The sequence below is a fragment of the Ips typographus genome, linkage group LG6 (assembly GCF_016097725.1).
Source record: "Ips typographus isolate SLU linkage group LG6, UJ_Ityp_2.0, whole genome shotgun sequence".
Taxonomy (NCBI): domain Eukaryota; kingdom Metazoa; phylum Arthropoda; class Insecta; order Coleoptera; family Curculionidae; genus Ips; species Ips typographus.
In genome coordinates this window covers 8,808,996-8,829,207 of record NC_138427.1, presented here as the reverse complement: position 1 = coordinate 8,829,207, position 20,212 = coordinate 8,808,996, and the positions used below count along the sequence as shown (strand labels likewise).

The 20,212-nt window shown below is 35.4% G+C and overlaps 2 protein-coding genes across 6 annotated transcripts in view; one reads left to right on the top strand and one right to left on the bottom strand.

Annotated features, from left to right (window-relative positions):
- Positions 1–17,368, top strand: part of LOC145730691 (LIM domain only protein 3-like) — a 44,707-nt gene extending 27,339 nt beyond the window's left edge. For 2 of the 5 annotated variants that reach the window (XM_081982034.1, XM_081982033.1), the window contains 4 exons: positions 14,226–14,493; positions 14,882–15,007; positions 15,060–15,201; positions 15,673–17,368. In XM_081982034.1, the coding sequence (XP_081838160.1) occupies positions 14,226–14,493; positions 14,882–15,007; positions 15,060–15,201; positions 15,673–15,870 (734 nt within the window). In that variant the 3' untranslated portion in view covers positions 15,871–17,368. Of the gene's footprint in view, positions 1–14,225; positions 14,494–14,881; positions 15,008–15,059; positions 15,202–15,628 lie in introns of all 5 variants that reach the window. The other 3 variants (XM_081982035.1, XM_081982037.1, XM_081982036.1) reach the window with 3 other exon arrangements.
- A 336-nt stretch (positions 17,369–17,704) lies between these two features.
- Positions 17,705–20,029, bottom strand: scf (Calumenin B scf). The gene is made up of 4 exons (XM_081982026.1): positions 19,585–20,029; positions 18,750–18,957; positions 18,487–18,690; positions 17,705–18,428 (listed from the first exon to the last, which is right to left on the bottom strand). The coding sequence occupies exons 1-4, from the start codon at positions 19,800–19,802 to the stop codon at positions 18,102–18,104; spliced, it is 957 nt and encodes a 318-aa protein (XP_081838152.1). The 5' UTR covers positions 19,803–20,029; the 3' UTR covers positions 17,705–18,101.
- Positions 20,030–20,212: the final 183 nt, after the last annotated feature.

Sequence of the window (20,212 nt, the reverse complement as noted above, 5' to 3'; positions counted from 1 at the left end):
TTTTGCGATCGGGAAAGCCCGACCCATATATTTTAATACAACACACTTAAGCGGAGTAAGATCCTGTGTTTAAGGCGGCCCCGATCCTCTTAGTGCTAGAGTGCAATGTCTGATACTATTTACCAGTCGATATCATTGTTTCTTCAAAATAATAGCGAATTCATGTATCGGTCTATTAGTTGAAGCATTTATTTTCATTCCGGAAGAAATAAATTGCGCCGCCGAACCGCCACCGTTATGTATTGTGAATCCGGCTTTAAATCTCGATCGGATTGAGAATCGGGTTTTGCCATTTCGGCCAAGTACAAAATTAGGTTTGAAATTTTTGTAATTTGTGAGACCATTATGCGCTTAATGGCAGTTTTCTAAATTTTTTATGACTGTTGAGATTTATTTGTTAGAGAAATTGGTATGACTGGCCTTTGAATTAAATCAAATTCAGTAAGCTGATGAAATTTTGGTTTAATAGTGACTCATTTTCCACTACCATGTGGTAACTAAAATCCCTGAAAATTTAAACTAATCACTACATAAACAATTGTAAAAATTGACTTTTGAAACATAGAAACGGTTTTAATTTGATGTTTAATAAAGTTTAAATTTCATTATACAAATGAACAATGCCAAATGGGCGCTCATATAAAACCGAATTAAATCCATTAGAACAAGGCAATTAATATTTATTTTACCAAAATGCATTTAATAACATCCCTAATTTAGCTACTTTATGCAGCAAAACCGATATTATGATGCACCTCTATTAATTGCATTTTCATCAAGTTGGTATGGTTTTAACCTATAATTTTGCGACTTTATTCTTATTACGTTGTTTACGTAATTAATTCAGTAAATAATGTTTAAAGAATCACTGAAATAACAACTCGGCAACGTTTCCCATCCGAGTTTAATGCAATATTCATAAGCCATTTTCCTTCAAACCGGATTAACCTGTAATGCAGAGAGTGTGTTTTTCCTGGGTAAACTGCACGAAATTGTTCTAAAGCCGTAACACATTTATTCCTCCCAAACGGTAATGTATATGCCATTACCCTTCATTAAACTGGCCTTTAACGTAAAATTACTGATGCAGCTGTCGCTAATTGGATTCAGATTAATTACCGGCATTATCTCGGTTCGCCTGCATTAACTACAGGTTATTTGCGGCTCGGATTTAGATTAGAAAGACTGACACTAATTGAATTTGCCGCTGCAAATTGACACAGTCAAGGCTTACATTATGATAAATGGCAATTTACATTTTCGCCTTATGATTGGTCTCCTCTCGTTAATTCCTAATGTAATCAGTCGACCAAAGCTTTGTGCTGGTTGCAGTGAACCTACGGTAAGAAAATCAGCGACAAACAAAGAAAGAAAATAATTTTTCCAATTGTTGGGGTAAAATTACCACGAAACATCGTAACAACGCGGTAGAGCTAATTTGAATTTTAATGGAGACCGGCTGCCCCCGATGACATGCTTCTAATCGGGCCCCTAACTGGAAGAATAGCATGAAAGTAACTCACATGCTAGTCATGCAAAAGTGTGTGTGTGCCCCATTTCGCCAACGAGCAAAGTCAACGAGTAATATAAAATTCTAATATAAACGGGACCGGATACAATCTGAAAATACATTGTGGCATGGAAGCACGTAATCGATGCCTTGCTTTATGCAAAGTGGAGGACCCAGGTTGACTTTCAGGAGGCAATTTATAAAACTTGATAACGTGAAACATTGTAAAGTCGGTTCGTTTCGTGCCCCTGTCGTCATGATGGAGGACCGTCAAATAATTAACTCGGCGCCGACGCCAGATTTACTCTTTTCCTACCCTTCCAATTTTTTTTTGACAGTTTAATATTATTTTATGAACACGCTTTCAGAAGTTATTGGTTCTTTTATAGATTAAGTTGTGTGCTTGCTCAAACAAGTGGAAAAGTACGCATCATTGTACTACCATCAATACGAAAACAGACTTGCAAAAAAATGGCCTTCCGAAATGACTAAGTTTGAATATCTGAAAATCTGATCAGTATAACGAATTTATCATCAATTGATCAAGAAGTATCTTCACTCATCATTCAATCACACTCAAAGATCGATTCCCTGTGTAGTTTTAGAGTTAAAAACCTCTACATATCAACATAGATCACAGCTTGAGAATTATCAACATTTTACTAGAAATACTGACTGATTTTCCAGTTTGATGTAGTTTTCTGCAGCTATTTCTTTTTGTATCATTTACAAGGTAGAAACAGCCCTGAACCCTTTTTTTTCTGAATTTCAATTCCAACATAATAATTCTGTTTTAGGATACACTGAATGAATTTGATCTCATTGTGTTCTTCATAAATGTAGTTCTTTTTTATTAATACAATTAACATTGTAGTACCATTAATTCTTAACTAATGGTACAGTGGTATTTCAGTGTATAGTAAAAGGTGGTTCCTCCTTCAAGTCATTGTAAACGTTTTAGTGTTCTGAATGTTATTTTATCTCTGTTCTATACAGGGTGCCCGTTTTACGAGCCTCACCATGGGGAACGGTTATTTGAAGAGATACTAAGTAAGTTTAAATTGGGGCAAATTTGAGCAATTAGGAGTTGATTAAAATGCCGCTTTAAAAATTTTAAAATCTTAGTACTTCCGGAGATATTCGAAAAATAAACAAAATCTTGGAAATTAATTTTAATTTTTTTACACGATAACTGAAAACAAAAGACACTTTTCTTCCACTACAACAAAAATAGACCACTTTTCTTCCTCTACAACGTGACAATATCAAATTTTAGTCTCGACGTTTCGATTTTTAGTTATCATTAGCAACTTTGGTTTTTCTTAAGGTCGCCATAATGGATTTTTACATTTTTGGAATGGGCTATTTTTTCTCATTACGATGATGAGTCATATGATATGGTTCAAATTGGCAGTTTATTGAAAATAACAAAAATTATGTTTTAATAATGGGTCTCTTAAAAATGACAGGTCAACAATTCTGTGTTAAGTCACTTGACACTTTTTCACATGACATCATTGACATTTTCAAACCGATGAACATGTGACAGTGTGAAATGACGTCTGACTTTCTAATCAATTATTGATTGATGCTATTTTATTCTGCATTATGCGCACTATTCTGAGTGTTTCCTGATTTATTTGAAGAGGTAACTAAAAATAAATAAAATTTCACCGTGCCACTATTCATCATCAGTTTTTAGGCTTTTGTTTTGGGAACGCAATATTAGATAGAATTTTACTTATTTAAAATGTCACAAATTGTATCCTCACAAAGAGTGTACTGTACATGATATCAGTCAACAATTTATTAGATTACAGCGTGTTTCGTGTCATCATCTGACAGTTTGTCACATGATCATTCTGTTGCAAATGACAGTAATATCACGTGGAGTAGTGTCATTTGATCTATCGACGGATATTTAAGATGTTTGTCCTTTGAACTCTGCAACGAGGAGGAAATGAAAGGAAAAATTTGGTGACAAAATTCGTGCAGGTTCCTTATGTTCACAAGACTCATCTGTAAGAGTGTTTGTTTATTAACTATTTTTTTTTTGTAAAAAATAAGTCATTCAACAGAACGTCCCTAACACTATAATGCAAAACCTTCATCAATGATGATTTTAATTAGGTTCCATTGGTAATGGTATGAAAAAAGCCCTTAATAACTACAAATCTATGTTTTTTCAAAAGTTGTTTACACAATATTTGTTGTTTGTTAGGTCTGTTTCATTAAGCCCCATAATGGATGGTTGAGGGTTAAGGGTCCAGCATTTATTAACTGTAATCAGTCTAGCATTTCCTTCTAGAGACAAATAATGCAAATTTCGTAGGAAGTTTTACTAGAAGAACTGTTGGCTTTAAACATTTAACCAAAAATATCCAAAAAGATCGTGTACAAACTATATTAACGGACTTTTGGGTGTAGGAAATTTGTAGTAAAAAAATTTTAACAGAAAAAAAATGAAATGGCAAACGATAAAGCCAGTAATAACGCAATAATAACGAGTGAGAGCTTTTAGATTTATCCATTACCATTAGCGCAGAGAGCGCTGTCGTGTACATTTCATTGATGTCATTCTAATTGAGTCTTATGGAAAGTTCTTGTTCATCTGCGGAGTTAACTTTTCATTTTCCTCGCTCGCTAAATGGACTTTAATGGCACCTTAAAGTCGCACAAACGAGAATGGAAAACGGAAATGCGACTCATTCTTAATGCATCTTGCCGGAGACTCAGTTTTTGCCGGTTGTTTGTCTAAGGGCGGGTGTTATTATTGCTGTCAGTTGTAAATTAACAATTCGTTTTAAATTAACGACAAACACGAGGCAGCGACGGTTAAATCAAGGCAATCAACTCGATTCAGACCGGCTTATATTAAATTTATCGAAACAATTATCTAACCGGGCCAAGTTGATTACGTTTTCCCTCTATGCCCCGGTTCTCGGTCGGTCGAAAATCCTAAGTAAACTATCTGTGAGCGGGATGTCATTAATTAATAAGAAACTTTGCTAATTGCTTTCTGTAATGCTTGTCAAATAATACATTCCATCATCAAATGGTGCGTGAATTGATTTATTACACAACTCTTCATTATACACACTGATTTAGGCTGAGAGTTTTCTAATACACGCCTGGTGTTTTAGTTATTTTTGAAACATTTCAACCGTATACAACTAATCAAAATGACTTTAACATGCAAGCAATTTGCATGAGTTGGTTTAGAAACCCGCCCTAATTAATTAGCGTTTAAATGCGTTTCAGAAAAAATTAGAACCGTCCTCGTAAGCAAACATGCAATAAATGAAACTCCAAAGTGGCGTTTTTACGAGTTTGAAAACAAAGTTAGCTAATGGAACGTCCGGTCGATCTTTCAAAGCATTTTTGATTTTATTGCTCCGGTCGCGGTAGTTACTTTACGTGTTTCATTCGCCTCTATATCGAAGGAGTAGCTTTAAATTTTCAGGCCACACAGGGTTGGAATATGCGCTTTCGGTCTAGAAACTAGATTAGATGGAATTGGGCAAATTCGGGACAAACTAAGTGGTGCAAAATTGCTGAAAGGCTGTTTTAACTTTTTGCTCGTAGACGCTATACAAAACAGAGTGCAGTATTAGTTTGTGATTGGTCAAGAAAAAGCAGCAAGCTGAAAGCTACTTTTTTGTGACCAATCACAAGCTACTCACTATTATTCATTCACCATAATTATAAGAATTGAGAATTCATTATTACTGTAAGGGATTAATGTAAATCTTAAGCTTAACCTCTAACAAAATTAACGGTCAAAATAAGGTAAAGTTAAATGACTTTCTGAACTCTTGACGGGAGGAGGAATTTACATCGTCCAGTTCCAAACCTCCTAAAAGCGACACAGGCCAGTGAAATTGCGAAACTATCCAGACTACATCAGTGGAAAATGAAGACACGTTTTAATTGGACTCGGTAATGGAACAAGAGTTTACCGGCTGGGAAATTAACAATAACAACTTAGGTGCGAGAGCAAGACGAAGTAGATAACCGGCCGAAGTGAACTAGCTAATATAGCTAAGCTGGCATCATATTATATTTATCAAAATAATTATCTCACCGAGGCCCCCCCGTTAATTACGTTTTCCTCCCCATACGCCGGTTTCGCAGTTTCGAAAATCTTATGCAAACTTCGGTGTAAGCGGGACGTCATTAATTTATGAGGAACTTTGCTAATTGCCTTCAGTAATGATTCGCAAACATACAGACTGAACGGTAAGTTATTGAAACTTATCGAAACTAGAGCAAATTAGTAGTTTTTAAAATAATTTTTTAGTCCAAAATCTCGAAAGTTGATCAAATCAAAGAAACTTGTGAGCTCACACTTCAGTACTGTCAATGTCAGAAATATGTACAGGGGGTTTCACTGGGGACTGACCAACCCCCCTTTTTGGGTTTTCCGGTATGTAATTAAAAATACTGAAATAGCCTTTTAATGTAGTTTAAAAAGTTGAATTCAAAAATTTTTTTTTATTTTGTTTTGTATCACTAAAAATAATATTTCATTTTAGTTGAAAATTGTAAAACTTGTCTTATATTCTACCTTCATTTATTTCTAAGATTCCAGAGTTATAATTCATGAATGATCCTCTCTATAATTTTTTTTATCAATATATAAGGTTCGTCAAAAACAAATTTCGAAAAACTATTTAATTTTTTTTTGTAAAAATATTTGCACAATTTTGAGCACATTCCGGAAATAGTTAAATATACCGGGTGGTCCATTAGAAAAAACAATTGGCTGTAGCTCTTCTATTTGAAGGTTAGGAATATTTTGGTACTAATTTTTGGATTCAACTTTTTAAACTACCTAAAATGGCTATTTCAGTTTTTTCAATTACATAGAGGGAAGTCCAAAAAGGGGGGTTGGTCAGTCCCCAGTGAAAGACCCTGTACGTGTACCATAAATTAAAATATTACAGAGAAGGTCCTGCAGCTTATAGAGCCTGTGCGTAAATACAACCCTGTCAGTGACTCTTCTTTTGACGTTTCTGACCAATTAGCCATCCCAAACATTTCAACTCATTCTTCTCTTTGAAAAATTTAGGTACTTAGCCAACACAATCATTTTAAGACATTTTTTACTCTTAACATTCTGGACAATTATTCAGCACAATCATTTCAAAACGTTCTCATACTCTTCTCTTGAAATTTTAGGCAATAAGCCACCACATTCTTTTACTCTTCTCTACAAAATGGACACTTTTCCAGCTCAATCATTCCAACATATTCTTCTACTCTTCTCTTGAATAAGAAATATAATATAATTGAACATACCTTAAATACGGCCCTGTGTGTTATGATTCGTAGAAATTGTCTTTGTCACGTGATGAGTCTCTTGTGACGTCATCACAATGTAGTTTGATTTGATGTTTGTTCTGTTGAAGTATGAACGAATGCAGAGCAAAAGAAAAAATATTTTTAAACTGTGTCTGGGTTTAATTTAAATAAGTGAAACACTAAAACTAAAAAACAATCATTCTGCCATTGCATATGACACCTGCCCCTTGCAATGACATGTAATGTGTTTTAGTGAATGACACTTGACACTTTGACATTTGATAAAAATTCATATAAGACATACATATTTTGTTTCGTTCAGTTCGCTATAAGCAGAAGAGAGAACTGGTCTTTTCTACGTCACATGGGACTTTTTCGTTTTGTTTCGGGTTTTATTAACGGTTTTTTGCAGTTCCTTCATTGTGAATTTACTTAAAATGACTAAAATGAGCAATCTTGTGCATATTTTTGCTTAGCATCGGTTAAATCAGCTCTACTAATTGCTGTTAACCACTGTTGTCTTCTTATTTTCGAAAATTCTATCAGAATTGTGTATTGGACTCAACACCCTAGGAATTTTAAAAGTCTTTAGAAAAACTAAATTTAAGCTAAAACTCAGTATTATTATTTATCAGTATTCATAATAAACTGTGTGTTTGTTTCTATCAGCTGTTTTTGACATTTCATTGGAGTGCATAATTGGGGAATTTAGTAAACTCAGTTGTTTTATAGAGGACCTAGGACAAGATTAGATTAGATTCGCCGTTTGTTGATTTTCAGTTATTTCATTAAAAAAATAACTATTACGTGTAATTTAAGTGAAACTTTTATTGACAATAGTAGTTCATTGGTTTAGTCGTAAATTGCAGTATAAAAACTGGTTGTCCCACGTAAACAATATAAGTTAAGTGTCTAACAATACTAATATTTTTTTCAGCATTAAATCAACGTTTATTCTGTCATTCAACGTGAGGATTTAATTAAGTGAATAAAAACAAGATTATAGTTATTACCGCCGACGAGCGCTATTTTGGCCGCATTCACACTACACACTAATGCAAAAGACAATTGAATTAATTGGAGCACGTTCAAAAGCGAAAACAATAACAGCCGGCTGCGATACAATGAAGAATCCTCGAGGAGGCCTTAGTAGACGTCTCAGAAGATTTGCGTAGTTAAATTAGCCGTCGCCTTAATTAAAATAGTTCCAACCGGATGCGAAAAGGGATGAAAACAAGCCTTCCTAGCAAGACGGCTTTATTATTCCACCGACTCTCGGTTGTAATTTCCGCGTTTAAATCATTTGTTTGAGTTTTTTCGCCGCCCCATTTCTGGTTTTCGGGTTCAAACAACGACTACTCGCGTCCGAACGGCTTTAATAAGAGTTATGCTAATTTTTCGACGTTTACCTGGGAAAAAAAAACTATCCCTAATTGGTTCTTTGGCCTGTGGAAAATTACCCTCGCAAATATCTTGGCATTGTTACTGAGAACTCGACTGAATATCGGACGTAACGTAGTGAATATTTGAAAGAAATTATTGCCAGGGTCCGCACTAGAATAATTGAATAAATAAAGCGGCCATTCTTTACTGCCTAAAAGCACCTTTGTGTATTAAACACAAAGTAGCGCTAGTGGCCCTCTGTTGGATAGTATAGCATGCCTGGGCCTCTTTTTATTTTCTTGCAGGTTTTTCATGTGGTTTTCGTGCGCATTTATATTATTTACCTTAAAGACCAACTTGCACATGACTTATTAAGTTGATAGGTTACTTACAAAAGAGAAACTGCACATTCATGTTTATTATCTTAAACAGATGCTCTAAAAAACAACTTTTTTAATAAACGGACACTGAAAGAACCTCTTCAAGTCTATCGTATACAAAACCGAAATTGTTATTCAGAAACGGTAGCCTCCGACACCAATTTATGCGCCCTTTTTATCAATAAACCATCCCTCGGTAAATAATCTCATCCAATAATGCCTTTCAAAAAGCGCATCTGTTTCCCTACCGAAATTATTAAAGATATATATCTTGGCCAGATTCAAGAGTCCTTAATATCAAACTCAGGTTCGGCTAACAGACGGAAAGTGTCACGTCCCTAAACAATATACTCGAGGCAAGATTTATTGTCCCTCTTAAAACGCTTTTATACTAGTTTATTGCGTCACAAGTCGACGTCCATCCCGGCGACCGACTCTTCCCGGTATTGAATAATGCGGGAGCGACGTCGGTGTAAACGCATCAACCGGTTTTAAACAGTTACCGGGTAAACGGGGCCGATTTGTCCCCAGTCCCTCTCTGGCTTGAGCATCGCTCATAACGTCAAACTTTGCCAATGAGTTTTCGCTCTCATTGTGTAAAAAGTTTTCTTATATCTTTCCGGCCCTGTAGCCATTATTGGAATTACGTTCCATATAATAAACGTGGGAACTGAATCCCATCATATCCACATTTTTTTGTACTAGTTTTTTGGGAAGATTAAAGCTTTTTGTGGTGGCTTTGGACGAAGATGTAGCAACACTGCATAAATGACACGTAATTAACATTTTAGTTGAGTGTTGACCGTTGCACGACCACTTATCAAAAGTTATGATTGATTTTATACATGACTCTTGTTTACTACAATATGGTTTCTTACCGTTGATTTTTCTATGGATATGCGGAAAATCAAACTACATTGTTATGAATCCCATGAGTAAATGATATACAGTATAAGTTATGTAGAAGTCCAACATTTTTAAGAGAAAAATAGAAGAAAGTGTTGAAATAGTTGTGTTGGCTAATTGCCTAACATATTCAAGAGAAGAACGGAAGATTATGTTGAAATGATTGAGCTGGCTAACTGTCCACATTTTTCTAGAGAAGGGGAAAAGAATGTGTTGAAATAATCCAGTAACAAAATTTGGATCAGGTTTGGTCACATCGGCTAAAAGCGTTTTTTGGGTTTCTTGAGTCCCAAATAGTGAGAAGCGGCCATTGGAAACTTTCGAAAAATTGAAATAAGCGCAGAAAAATTGGAAAATGGCACTTTTTAAGTTTTTGCCAACATTTGCGCTGTATTTTAGCGAGAAGAAGAAATTGTATGTTTTGGTCAATGTGAGGTTCGAGGAGGGTCAGAAGACCTTAAAAAAAGCTTACCCAAGATTTTGGTTGGGTTGCCTAACTTATAACCTACTAAAATTAGTCCATTTTAGGCTAATTTTTACCCATTGTAATGTTTTTTTCGACATTTTTTAAGCTAACTTTTTTTCGGTTTTTTGACCGGTCTTGAACAAAAGGGCGGAGGAAGACCTACAGTAAATAGAAAAAAATTGCCCGAGACCAGTGGACATGGCTAGAATATCAAAAATTATCGTAAATTCAGCTAAAAACATGCACATATGATTTATATCGATTTTGCGATTTTTGTTATAACAAATTCCGATGTTGCCAATTTTGCAAAAGTAAAAACAATACAAGTTAATGAATCACTCAGCAAAAGTAAAAACTACAAAGGAAAAAACTAAATTTTTGATTTAAGATTTAAGTCAAAAAACTTTTTTGTTGTTGTTTTTAACTGCAAATTAATATATTGCTTGTAAATGTAATATTATTAGTGGTTCTGTGAAGCAATTTCTTTATTTTGTATTTAAAATTCCAAAATCGGTAAAAAGCGTAAAAGTCCATGTTTTTAGCTAAATTTATGATAGTTTTTCATATTTTAGCCAAGCCCTTTGGTGTTAAGCCTTTCCTTTCGATTTAATATGGATCTTCCTTCGTCCTTTTATCGAGTATCGATGAAAAAATCAAAATTTTTATTTATCTTTAAAAGATTTTGAAAAAATCCTTCAAATGGGTAGAAATTGGCTTAAAATGGCCTAATTTAAGTAGAATATGGGTTGGGTAATCCAACCAAAATTATGGCTAGGTTCCTTTGAGGTTCCTGACTGATCGTAGAACCTCATATTAACAAAAACACACTGCTAAAATATTGGTAAAATTTTGGCAAAAACTCAAAAAGTGCTATTTTCCAACTTTCCTAAACTTATGCCAATTTTCCGGGAGCTCTCAGTTTCCCACTATTTGAGAACCAAGAAACCCAAAAAAAAAAACACGTTTTGATCTTAATTTTGTTACGTTATGTTATAAACAACAATTTATTATCATTTACCTGTGTCTGTCCTTATTATACGTTTAAAATTGTCTTGAATCGTATAATTGACCGAGCCTGGGTTAACAATAACTGAATGAAATGCAAGCGACGTAATCATCATAGAAATTATTATCATCATAATAGAGCCACTTGGACGGGATTAATTTTGGAGCTTTTGTGCTACCGGCTGTAACTGACAGAATCGTTAAAATAAACCTACAATGTTGAAGCCACGAAATGGCCATCTTAATATGTGCACCCAATTTCCTTGTTAGTCCGAGCCCCACGGACCATTCCCTACATGTTGATGTAACACACAAAGACAGTAATTTCCATCGAATTCCTGTGGTATGTTTAGTATTCCACCACGCTTTTAGATTAATAGATTATCTGTGTAATCAGAAACGTCACTCCTATAGTTTGTCCGGTCTGAAAATTTGTAATTAACCCGGTCGCTCCCAAGGGGAGCGGCTGCATCCATAATAACATAACCTAATAAGTGTTATAATAATTATTATATTAGCGGGTAATTAAGTGAAGAACACAGGGTGGTTCAGTAAAAAGAGTATAGCCCTTTAGGCCATCATTAGCACTCAAATTCGTCAGATCAGAAAAGGCTGAAACCGTTTCACAAATCATCAAAAAACATTTGCACGTAGTATACGCTTTTTACTGAACCACCCTGTATAATTTGTACAGTCTTATGGCTAGTTTTAGAGTGACATAATATGCCCTCGTACTATGCTAAAGTCGTTTTCCGTTTTGCAATATCGGTCCTCTGTCGCAAAAATAGATTGAGAGGAAATTGATATAGGTATTACAGTGGCAATTTAAGAAATTGAGTTGCCATAATGGATTGAGGAGACATTTACAAATCCAATTTTATTCGATCCAACCTCGAGTAGAACGATGTTTTTAACCGGGCTACGAGTAGTAAAACTTATGTTTGATTACTTTAAAGTTTACTTAAACGGATCGCCACGCCCAAGTAAGCCCCGCGCTCTTCCCCCTTATTGCAGTCCGATATGATATCGTTTCGTCTCGCTCGTTCGCCGACGCTCGGCAAATTCTAATCTCGTAATTAATCACGTAATACTGAGCCCTGACATTTCATTAGCCTTTCTCTCGGCACGCAATTTAATTACTATTCAGAAGTTAAATTTTTTAATTAGAAAATCAGGGTTGTTTTGTTTCGTTTCGGGGTTTTAAGTAGAAAAGTCGGGACGGCGGCGAAAATTATTTCTTTGTTTGGACGATGATGCGGACCGAAAATGCTTCGACCTGGATATTTTTCTTATGGTTAAATTAGTCGCCCCCAATTTTGGGGCGAGTCGCTTCTTTGTTTTTCGGTAATTTACCTTTTAATTAAACTAGAGACGTAAGCAAGGATTTAACCCCTCTCCCCGAGGTTTTGAATGAGAAGGTTCTCGAAATTAATGATCGAGCTCGGATGTCTGCGATTGGGTTGCTTAACTGGTTTCGATGTTGATTTTGATTGCCAATTACTTTAAGAACCTTTATTTTCAAAACAAGAAGATTAAGTAGTATTCCAGTTTGGTTTCAGTACAACAGTGGCCAAAGTATTTCTTATTAGATAACCAAATGAGTTTTGATTAAAGGCTTTATTAAACTGATGAGGAAACGGAATTTACGACTCATTACAAGTCTTCTCTGTTGTTCAGGTTGTGTGATTTTTTTTCCAAAGAAATACAGAGCAATACGATTTTAATGCAAATCATAAAAGTAGAAACATTTCTTACTCAAAGTTTTAAAGAACTGTGTGTCATATCCCCATCAGTTATGGTTGAAAAGTTTTCAAAACGTTATATAAACACAATATGATGGAAAGTGGTAAAGTCAAAGATGCCAATACACGAGCAACTCTAATATTGGGGGTTGGCATAAAAAGCCATTTTACCCGGAAATCAACACAATGCTTTGCAAATGTGATAGATGGCGTAAACTTTAGAAGTTACTTAGGAAAGCACTCCGACTGGGCATCGCCTTCAAATGAAAGAATGCGCCGGTTCGATTCTCTAAAGGACCATTCGTCAGCCCCACTTTGCAAACTTTTATATGCATCCCGACCGATCATAAGTGAAATAAAAAGGGTTGGTTTTTCACCCCGTCGTCCTCTTGTCCGCATCATATTAATCAGAAAAAAAACCTTGTCTCATTACTTTATGAAGATACTTCGTGACGCGACGACATAAAGATAGCCAAAGCGTAAAAACCACTTAACCGAAATTGGCTGCAGATGTCACTACGGTGTAATGACTTCACACCTCCCCTCACTGCTCTTCTCGTCCACTCCTCCCTCCTCCTTGCGCCACCCTCTTTACCGAACGGCTTCGGGCCATTAAATCTCCGGAGTTAATACAAAATGCATTTGTTGTTGTTCCATTATGTAAATGAAAACTCAAACCACTCTAGATCGGAGTGCATGTTTTATCGGAACGGTAATGCACTTCCTGAATTCATAAAAATGCAGAGCTTTTTACTATTAATGCCTTTAAATTGGCCTCCGGCTGATGGTAATGTACCAACCGCGGGATGGGCATGCCATTTTTAAATTTTTAACACTTATAAATCTACACTTCTCGGAAGGTTTACTTGTTAGTTACTGATTTTAAAGTGCTTCCTAATGGATTTTTATGTTTATAAATAAGAAAAAAAATTCCTGTTGGCGCTAAATCTCTTTAAAAAAACTACATTTCCGGGTGCAACAAAAGGTTAGAACCTCAACGGTTGAACTAGTAAAGGAAATGTAGGTGATGGTCTAATTAAGTAAGCTCCCTGAGTAACCTGAAAGAACTACACAATATTATAAAGAAATACACACAAATAGTTAAATATATTACCTACATAGATTTTCAATTAAATTAACGGGGAAAACTCGCATGCACAATCAAATTAAAAGCATTTTACAAATTAAACTTGGCAGGACATCGAATGCCAATAACTGAATAATGCCTTTATGTAAAGATTAAATTTAAAGCCATATTCAGTTGGATTGAACTAATGGCAGCAAAACGACGCCGATATGTTGGAGGAGCGCTATTTTGAGAATGGTCAGAGTAAAATTGTAATTTTACGGTTTCCGAACTTTTTTATTTGCACTAATCCCAGCACAATGGGTAGTGTGATTAGTCAAGAAAAAGTAACAAGCTGTGAGCTGCTTTTTTTGACCAGTCACAAACTACGAACAGTGCTGTAATTTACGCAAATACTACATATACAAATTGGTCTTAAAATGAGAAAAGCAATTTTTTGTAGAAAATGGTGTGGACAACCCATCGGCGACAACGTGCAGAACAGCACCACTACCAACACCGACCACTGCGGTGAGCGTAACGTTGATAGGCAACAAGGAATGCGCCTCGTGCGGTAAACGCATTACGGAACGCTTCCTTCTAAAGGCGATCGACTTATTCTGGCACGAGGACTGCCTCAAATGCGGCTGTTGCGACTGTCGCCTCGGCGAGGTCGGTTCCACCTTGTATACGAAAGCCAATCTTCTCTTATGTAAAAGAGATTACTTAAGGTGAGTGAATATCTAGTCATCTATATCATGTAAATCCAGAATAATGTTATTTACATTAACTAAGTTTAAAGAAAATGTTACTAACTCAAATAAATTCGGTTATTCCTCTTTTCACCAATCAAACGATACTGAAATATGAAAGTTATCCGGGCTTATAAGCCGTGGTACAATGGAATTTCTGAAATTTCAAAATCAAAGATAAGTTTCATATTTTTTTAGCCTTCATAGTCAAACGATAATTTGACAGGTATCACGTGACAAATGTCAAATTTAAGTCTGCTTGGTCTAGGGGGGAATAACGCAGACGATAGTTCTGTGCAAAGATTACAATGTTGCAATACTAATTCAAAAACTTAATTTACTTTACAATAACTCGTAATCTTTTTAGACTATTTGGAACGACCGGATACTGTGCCGCATGCAACAAAGTGATACCGGCATTCGAGATGGTGATGAGAGCAAAAAACAACGTATATCATTTAGAGTGCTTCGCATGTCAACAGTGCAATCACAGGCAAGTTTAACTGACTTTTTTAGTGCGATTCGCTAATGTAATGATGCGGTAGGTTTTGCGTGGGAGACCGATTCTACTTGTGCGAGAACAAAATCCTGTGCGAGTACGACTATGAGGAACGGCTGGTTTTTGCGAACATGGCATACAATCCGAGCAGTTTAGCTCACATACGAAGGCAAGTCAGTAACTTACAGGTACGATTTATTTTCTGTACCCACCTAAACTGCACATATTATTCAAAGTTATTATCAAATAGGAACAACGTGAATAAACGTGGAATTTATCATTAAATGCGTGTGTGTGTAAAAGTGTAAAGTATAGAAATTACACTTCTATACTTATACGTAAAATTATCCAAAATGTACCACAAAAAGCTTCCTTTTTAGTAAGATTGTACTAAAAATAAGAACAGAATACGTTAACGTTCATTGTACAGATGAAAACAAGATGTGACCGTTTAAATAAAATATTTCCTGATGATACTTCTACTACCTTCTCCAAGTAAGTAGGATGTGTTTGAAAGATGACAAACTATTTGACTGGATTAATATGTGCAGTTTAAGTAGTTAAATAGAATAATTGACATAGATTGAGCGCGTGATCTGTCTCTTATTTTTCAAGAGAAACACGTTAAAAAGTAGTGACACTAAATGGTGTCGTTGCAGCCGCCCCCGATAGACACACCCGCGACCATGAGGCCGGGAAACAAGGGGCGACACCTAGTCAACACTCCGTTAAGTAGTGTTCCCTCCTGTTACAGCGAGAAGAATACGGAAGAGCGACTGCGGCCGCCCACTAGAGATGACGTCAGTAGCGGCTACGGCAGTCCAGATTCGGAAATCTTTGACACGACACCGCACTGACCGCCCAGCCGCTTCCGGCTCGTTTAAGCTTTAATCAACGTCAGAGGATGTAATGTTTTAAATGGTTTTTAAGCTTGCAAGATTTGTAAATAAAGTCGATAAAAAATTTGTGCAATATCAACTTTAAGGAATCGTTTATTTTTAGATCGGATAAATGCTCAACCTGTTGTTTTTTTGTACATATTCTCACTCGCCACATTCAACATTTAATACGTAGAGTAAGTTTTAGTTCTGTCCTAGTGCTGAAAGGGGCTACAATGTGAAATTCTGAGAGAAAAAGAGAAATAAGCAACTGATATCAGAATTAGATTAAATCCTTAAACTACAGTTTGTCACATACTCAATATGTATCAAAACGCCCTTTTAAGATACCCAGTAGAAACCATTCTTAACCTAATCAATAAGGATGGCGTAGTACTATCATATCATTCCATAATGCTAAGAATGTTCTGCTCATTAACGACTATTTTAAACAGAATTTCAAAATAAACTTGCTGCACCAGATTAACTGAATAGTACTCGATTAGAACATACAGGGTATTCCAAATGTTTCGAAACGGTCTACCTTTTTCCACAAGGTTAAAGTTACAAACACGGAATTTAGAAATATCACGTAAGGCTAAAAAATCTATCTCTTGATGGTTATTTCGAATTCTTTGGACCAGCGACATCCATCACCATTTTTTTTAATGGATCGGTTATGATTTTAATCAATTTTTACGTTCTACCAAAATTTCCATAATCAGCAGTTAAGGTTTAACAAAGTTTTATCCAGGCAGCTTTGATAAATCTGAGTTTAAATTATGAAGAAAAAACAACAGGTTTCATCGTTGACTTAAAAACCTGTTAATATCTAATTAGAAGGTGGATTAGGGATGACTTTTTGATCTTTCAAAATAGATTGACATTTTGTGTCAAACATTTATAATGTTGTCAAGTTACATTACAAGTTGAATAGAAAATGGTTTAATTACATAAAAGAGAACAACATTACTTGTGATGGTCAGATACGATGCAGCAGACGTTTACATCTCCAAACACGAAAAATCTTCAATAATACATTCCCTGATCGAAAACTCATATCTTCATCTACCCTATACATTTCTCATCTCTAATTCACCTTTTAATTTGACGTTATATATCAGATATTCTAGTCAACAATGAAAACTGCCTGAATAAAACTTTGCAAAACTTTATTTGCCGATACCAGGAATTTTGAAAGAAACAAATTTGTGCTTTACCACATGTTGCAATAAATGTATTGCTTGACATAATCGAATATTCACATTGCAGCCCTAAATCAAGCCTATTTTTATTAAAAATCAAATTCTAAATTGACGCTTCCGAATCTAAATAGGACAAAAAAAATGTAAAAAAGCCTCTTTGTTTATAAAATAAATTATCAATTTTCCAGGTTTACGGATACACTACGCTATTAATCTACCATGTAAATAATTGTATCTATTATGATTTAATATAAATACATGTTTTATTTAAATGATACTTGTATTTTTGTTGTTAAGGAATATTTGCTTGACCTGTTTTGTTGGTCCCATGTTGGCAAACAGTATTTTGCAATATTTTCAAAGATAAATACCAAGTAACAAATCATTCAATCCATTAATTAGTTTAACAAGAAAAGTTCGGTTGCTAGAAATAGTTCAAATTAACCATTCAGTAGCACACATGGCCCATAAATCAACAAACAATTAAACATCCAATGCCCCCCAAAAAATACACACTTGTTGAAGTAAACTATTTCTCTCCTCCAAAACAACTGCAGATCTGACTGCTTCAAATTGGTTTTACTCTTGTGACAAAGAAAACAATCTCATTACTGTATTCTCGGTTTAAAATTGTTAAAACAATACAATTTTGGCACACTAAACAGTAAAAACTAAAAAGATTCTAATAATCATAAAAATACAAAAAACTATAAATGAGGTAAGTATTAAAAGGCACAAAAGCTTGGTTAAAGTGGATTATTCTCTCCACTCACACATCCACACCTGAGATTTAATCTCCAACTTAAATTTAACAGAATTCAAAATAAATGCATTTTACTTAATTTGATTCAAGTCGTCAGTCTTAATGTTAGTTTAGAATGCCCTACAGAAATATTATTTATGACACCCGGACTTTCACACGCCAGTTAACTAATGCACAAAACCGGAAATAGTCCTAATTTATAAAAAAGAAACTAATAATTTCAATTCATACCTCCATACTGCTTAAAATTCGTCGTGTCTGGAAAGGGCTTCGCCGAAATCTGTAGCCTGAGATCCCACAAACAGATCAAACTTCTTCAGCACTTCTTCTTTAGTTAGTTGCTCGTCAGCGTCTTGATCCGCTTCATAAATCAAGTGTCTGGCTTCAGCATCAGCGTGGTCAAAACCTTCAGGCAAAATCCAGCTTTTCATTTCCTCCTCATCCATAAACCCGTCTCCATTCTTGTCACGGTAAACGTTAAACTGTTCCCTTTCACTCTTTACCCAATCTGGTTCTTCTTCGCCTTCCTCACTTCGGTACATGTCACCAATGTACTCTTCCAGTGAAACCTACAAAGCTTAAAGTTTGCATCCATGTTGTAAAAGACATTAAATGTACAAAACGTACTTGACCATCAGAATTTTTATCGATATCCTCCATGGTTTCTTGCACTACAATATCGCGCATGTGCTCCGACTCTTCGGGGTGCAAGAAGGAAGCAAACTCCTCTTTGGTTAATTTGTCATCGCCATCGCTGTCAGCCGCCGTCCATCTACGTCTATCACGCTTCATCATTCCTTTGTAAATTTTTTCTTGCTCATCATCATGAGGCTAAAGCAACCATTTACATTGACGCAATTGTTAATGTTATCCTTCACAAGAAAGTATACCTGAACATCAGGATGATCCAGGAATCCATAAACCATTTTCTGGAAATTTTCCCAGGATATAGTAGAATTGTCGTCTGGGTTTTGTTGCACCCACTGACGATTAACGTCTTCAGAGATATAACGTTTTTGAGTGAACAGAATCCAGTCTTTCAATTCTTCTCGCGATATGAAACCATCTTTGTTGCTGTCAATTTTGTCCACAATTAGCCTGAATCAAAAATGTAATATTTTGTTAATGTTATCTTTAACTAAAGTCAGTGTTTATGGGTCCCAACCAGTCATGTGACAGCTCACAACGTATAGGAAAGTGTCTTTAAAATGGTAATAGGCTTTGCAACTAATACAAATTAAAATTGGACACTTAGGTTAGCTTTCTCTAATGTTTAGTGACCAATAATTTTTAATTAGGTTTACTGTAGTGTAAGATTATAATACACTTTAGGGTTTAGTTAGACTGAACCTATACATACCTAATACTTTCAGATTAAAGTAGTCACATGACCTGTAACCTACTCTCAAGTGGCAACACATTCACTTTTTTCCAAACTGACACAATACAATAATAATAATTTCAGTTATTACTGAAGAAGTAGATAAACCAGTACTACCTTTTCCAAAAAGGAAAGTGCCTTTACAAAAATAACTTGAAACTCTAATTGAACATTTAGGTTAGCTTTCCTTAATGTATAGTAGAATATTGACCAATAGTTTTAATAGGATAAACTACCTAAGAATTTCTGGACTGATGGCAGTGTTGGCAGTCGCTGAGGCTAATGAATTTTAAATAACTAAGTAGATAAGTACTTAAAAGTTGTATTTGAAAAGCTAAACTTACCCTAGACGTCGTTTACTCTCCTCAGGTGGCAACTGGTCAAAAGTCTTTGCCTCCTCCCCCAGAAAAGCTTCATGATCATACTCAGGGTTATGTTTTTCATTCTCAAAGTGTTCTTTATCACTCAGGTCCCGGTCGAACACCCGATCTTTGTGGTTTTCGTCTTTGGGAAGAGCGCTGGCAGACAACAGGAAAACAACCAAAAACAGAAATCTCAACATTTTGCTGGGCGACAGGCAAAACGGAATGTTTGACCAAGGCGTAATCCTAATTTTCTGGACGGGAGCGCTCTAGCCGGGAACTCGTGGCCGCATGCAATTGGTCCGCTCCTGAATGTGTGGTAAAGCAATCAAATCGAAAGGAAGTCGAGAATGTTGTAAAATATCTAAACTTGTAATCTGAAACGACCTCAATAGTGATGTCAGCTGTTTTGTTTTACTATTAGGACATGTTTACAAATTTAAATTTCAACTTTTGACACTTGTTTCAAAACAGGGACCCTATTTTTCTATCATGTGATTAAAGCTAATGAAGTTAAGCAGATGTCACGTGATAGTAAAGTTTGTGTTGCATGTTGCATAATTTAAATAGCTAATAGCATGCGTCAATATAAATTGTTTTGTCAGTTTCC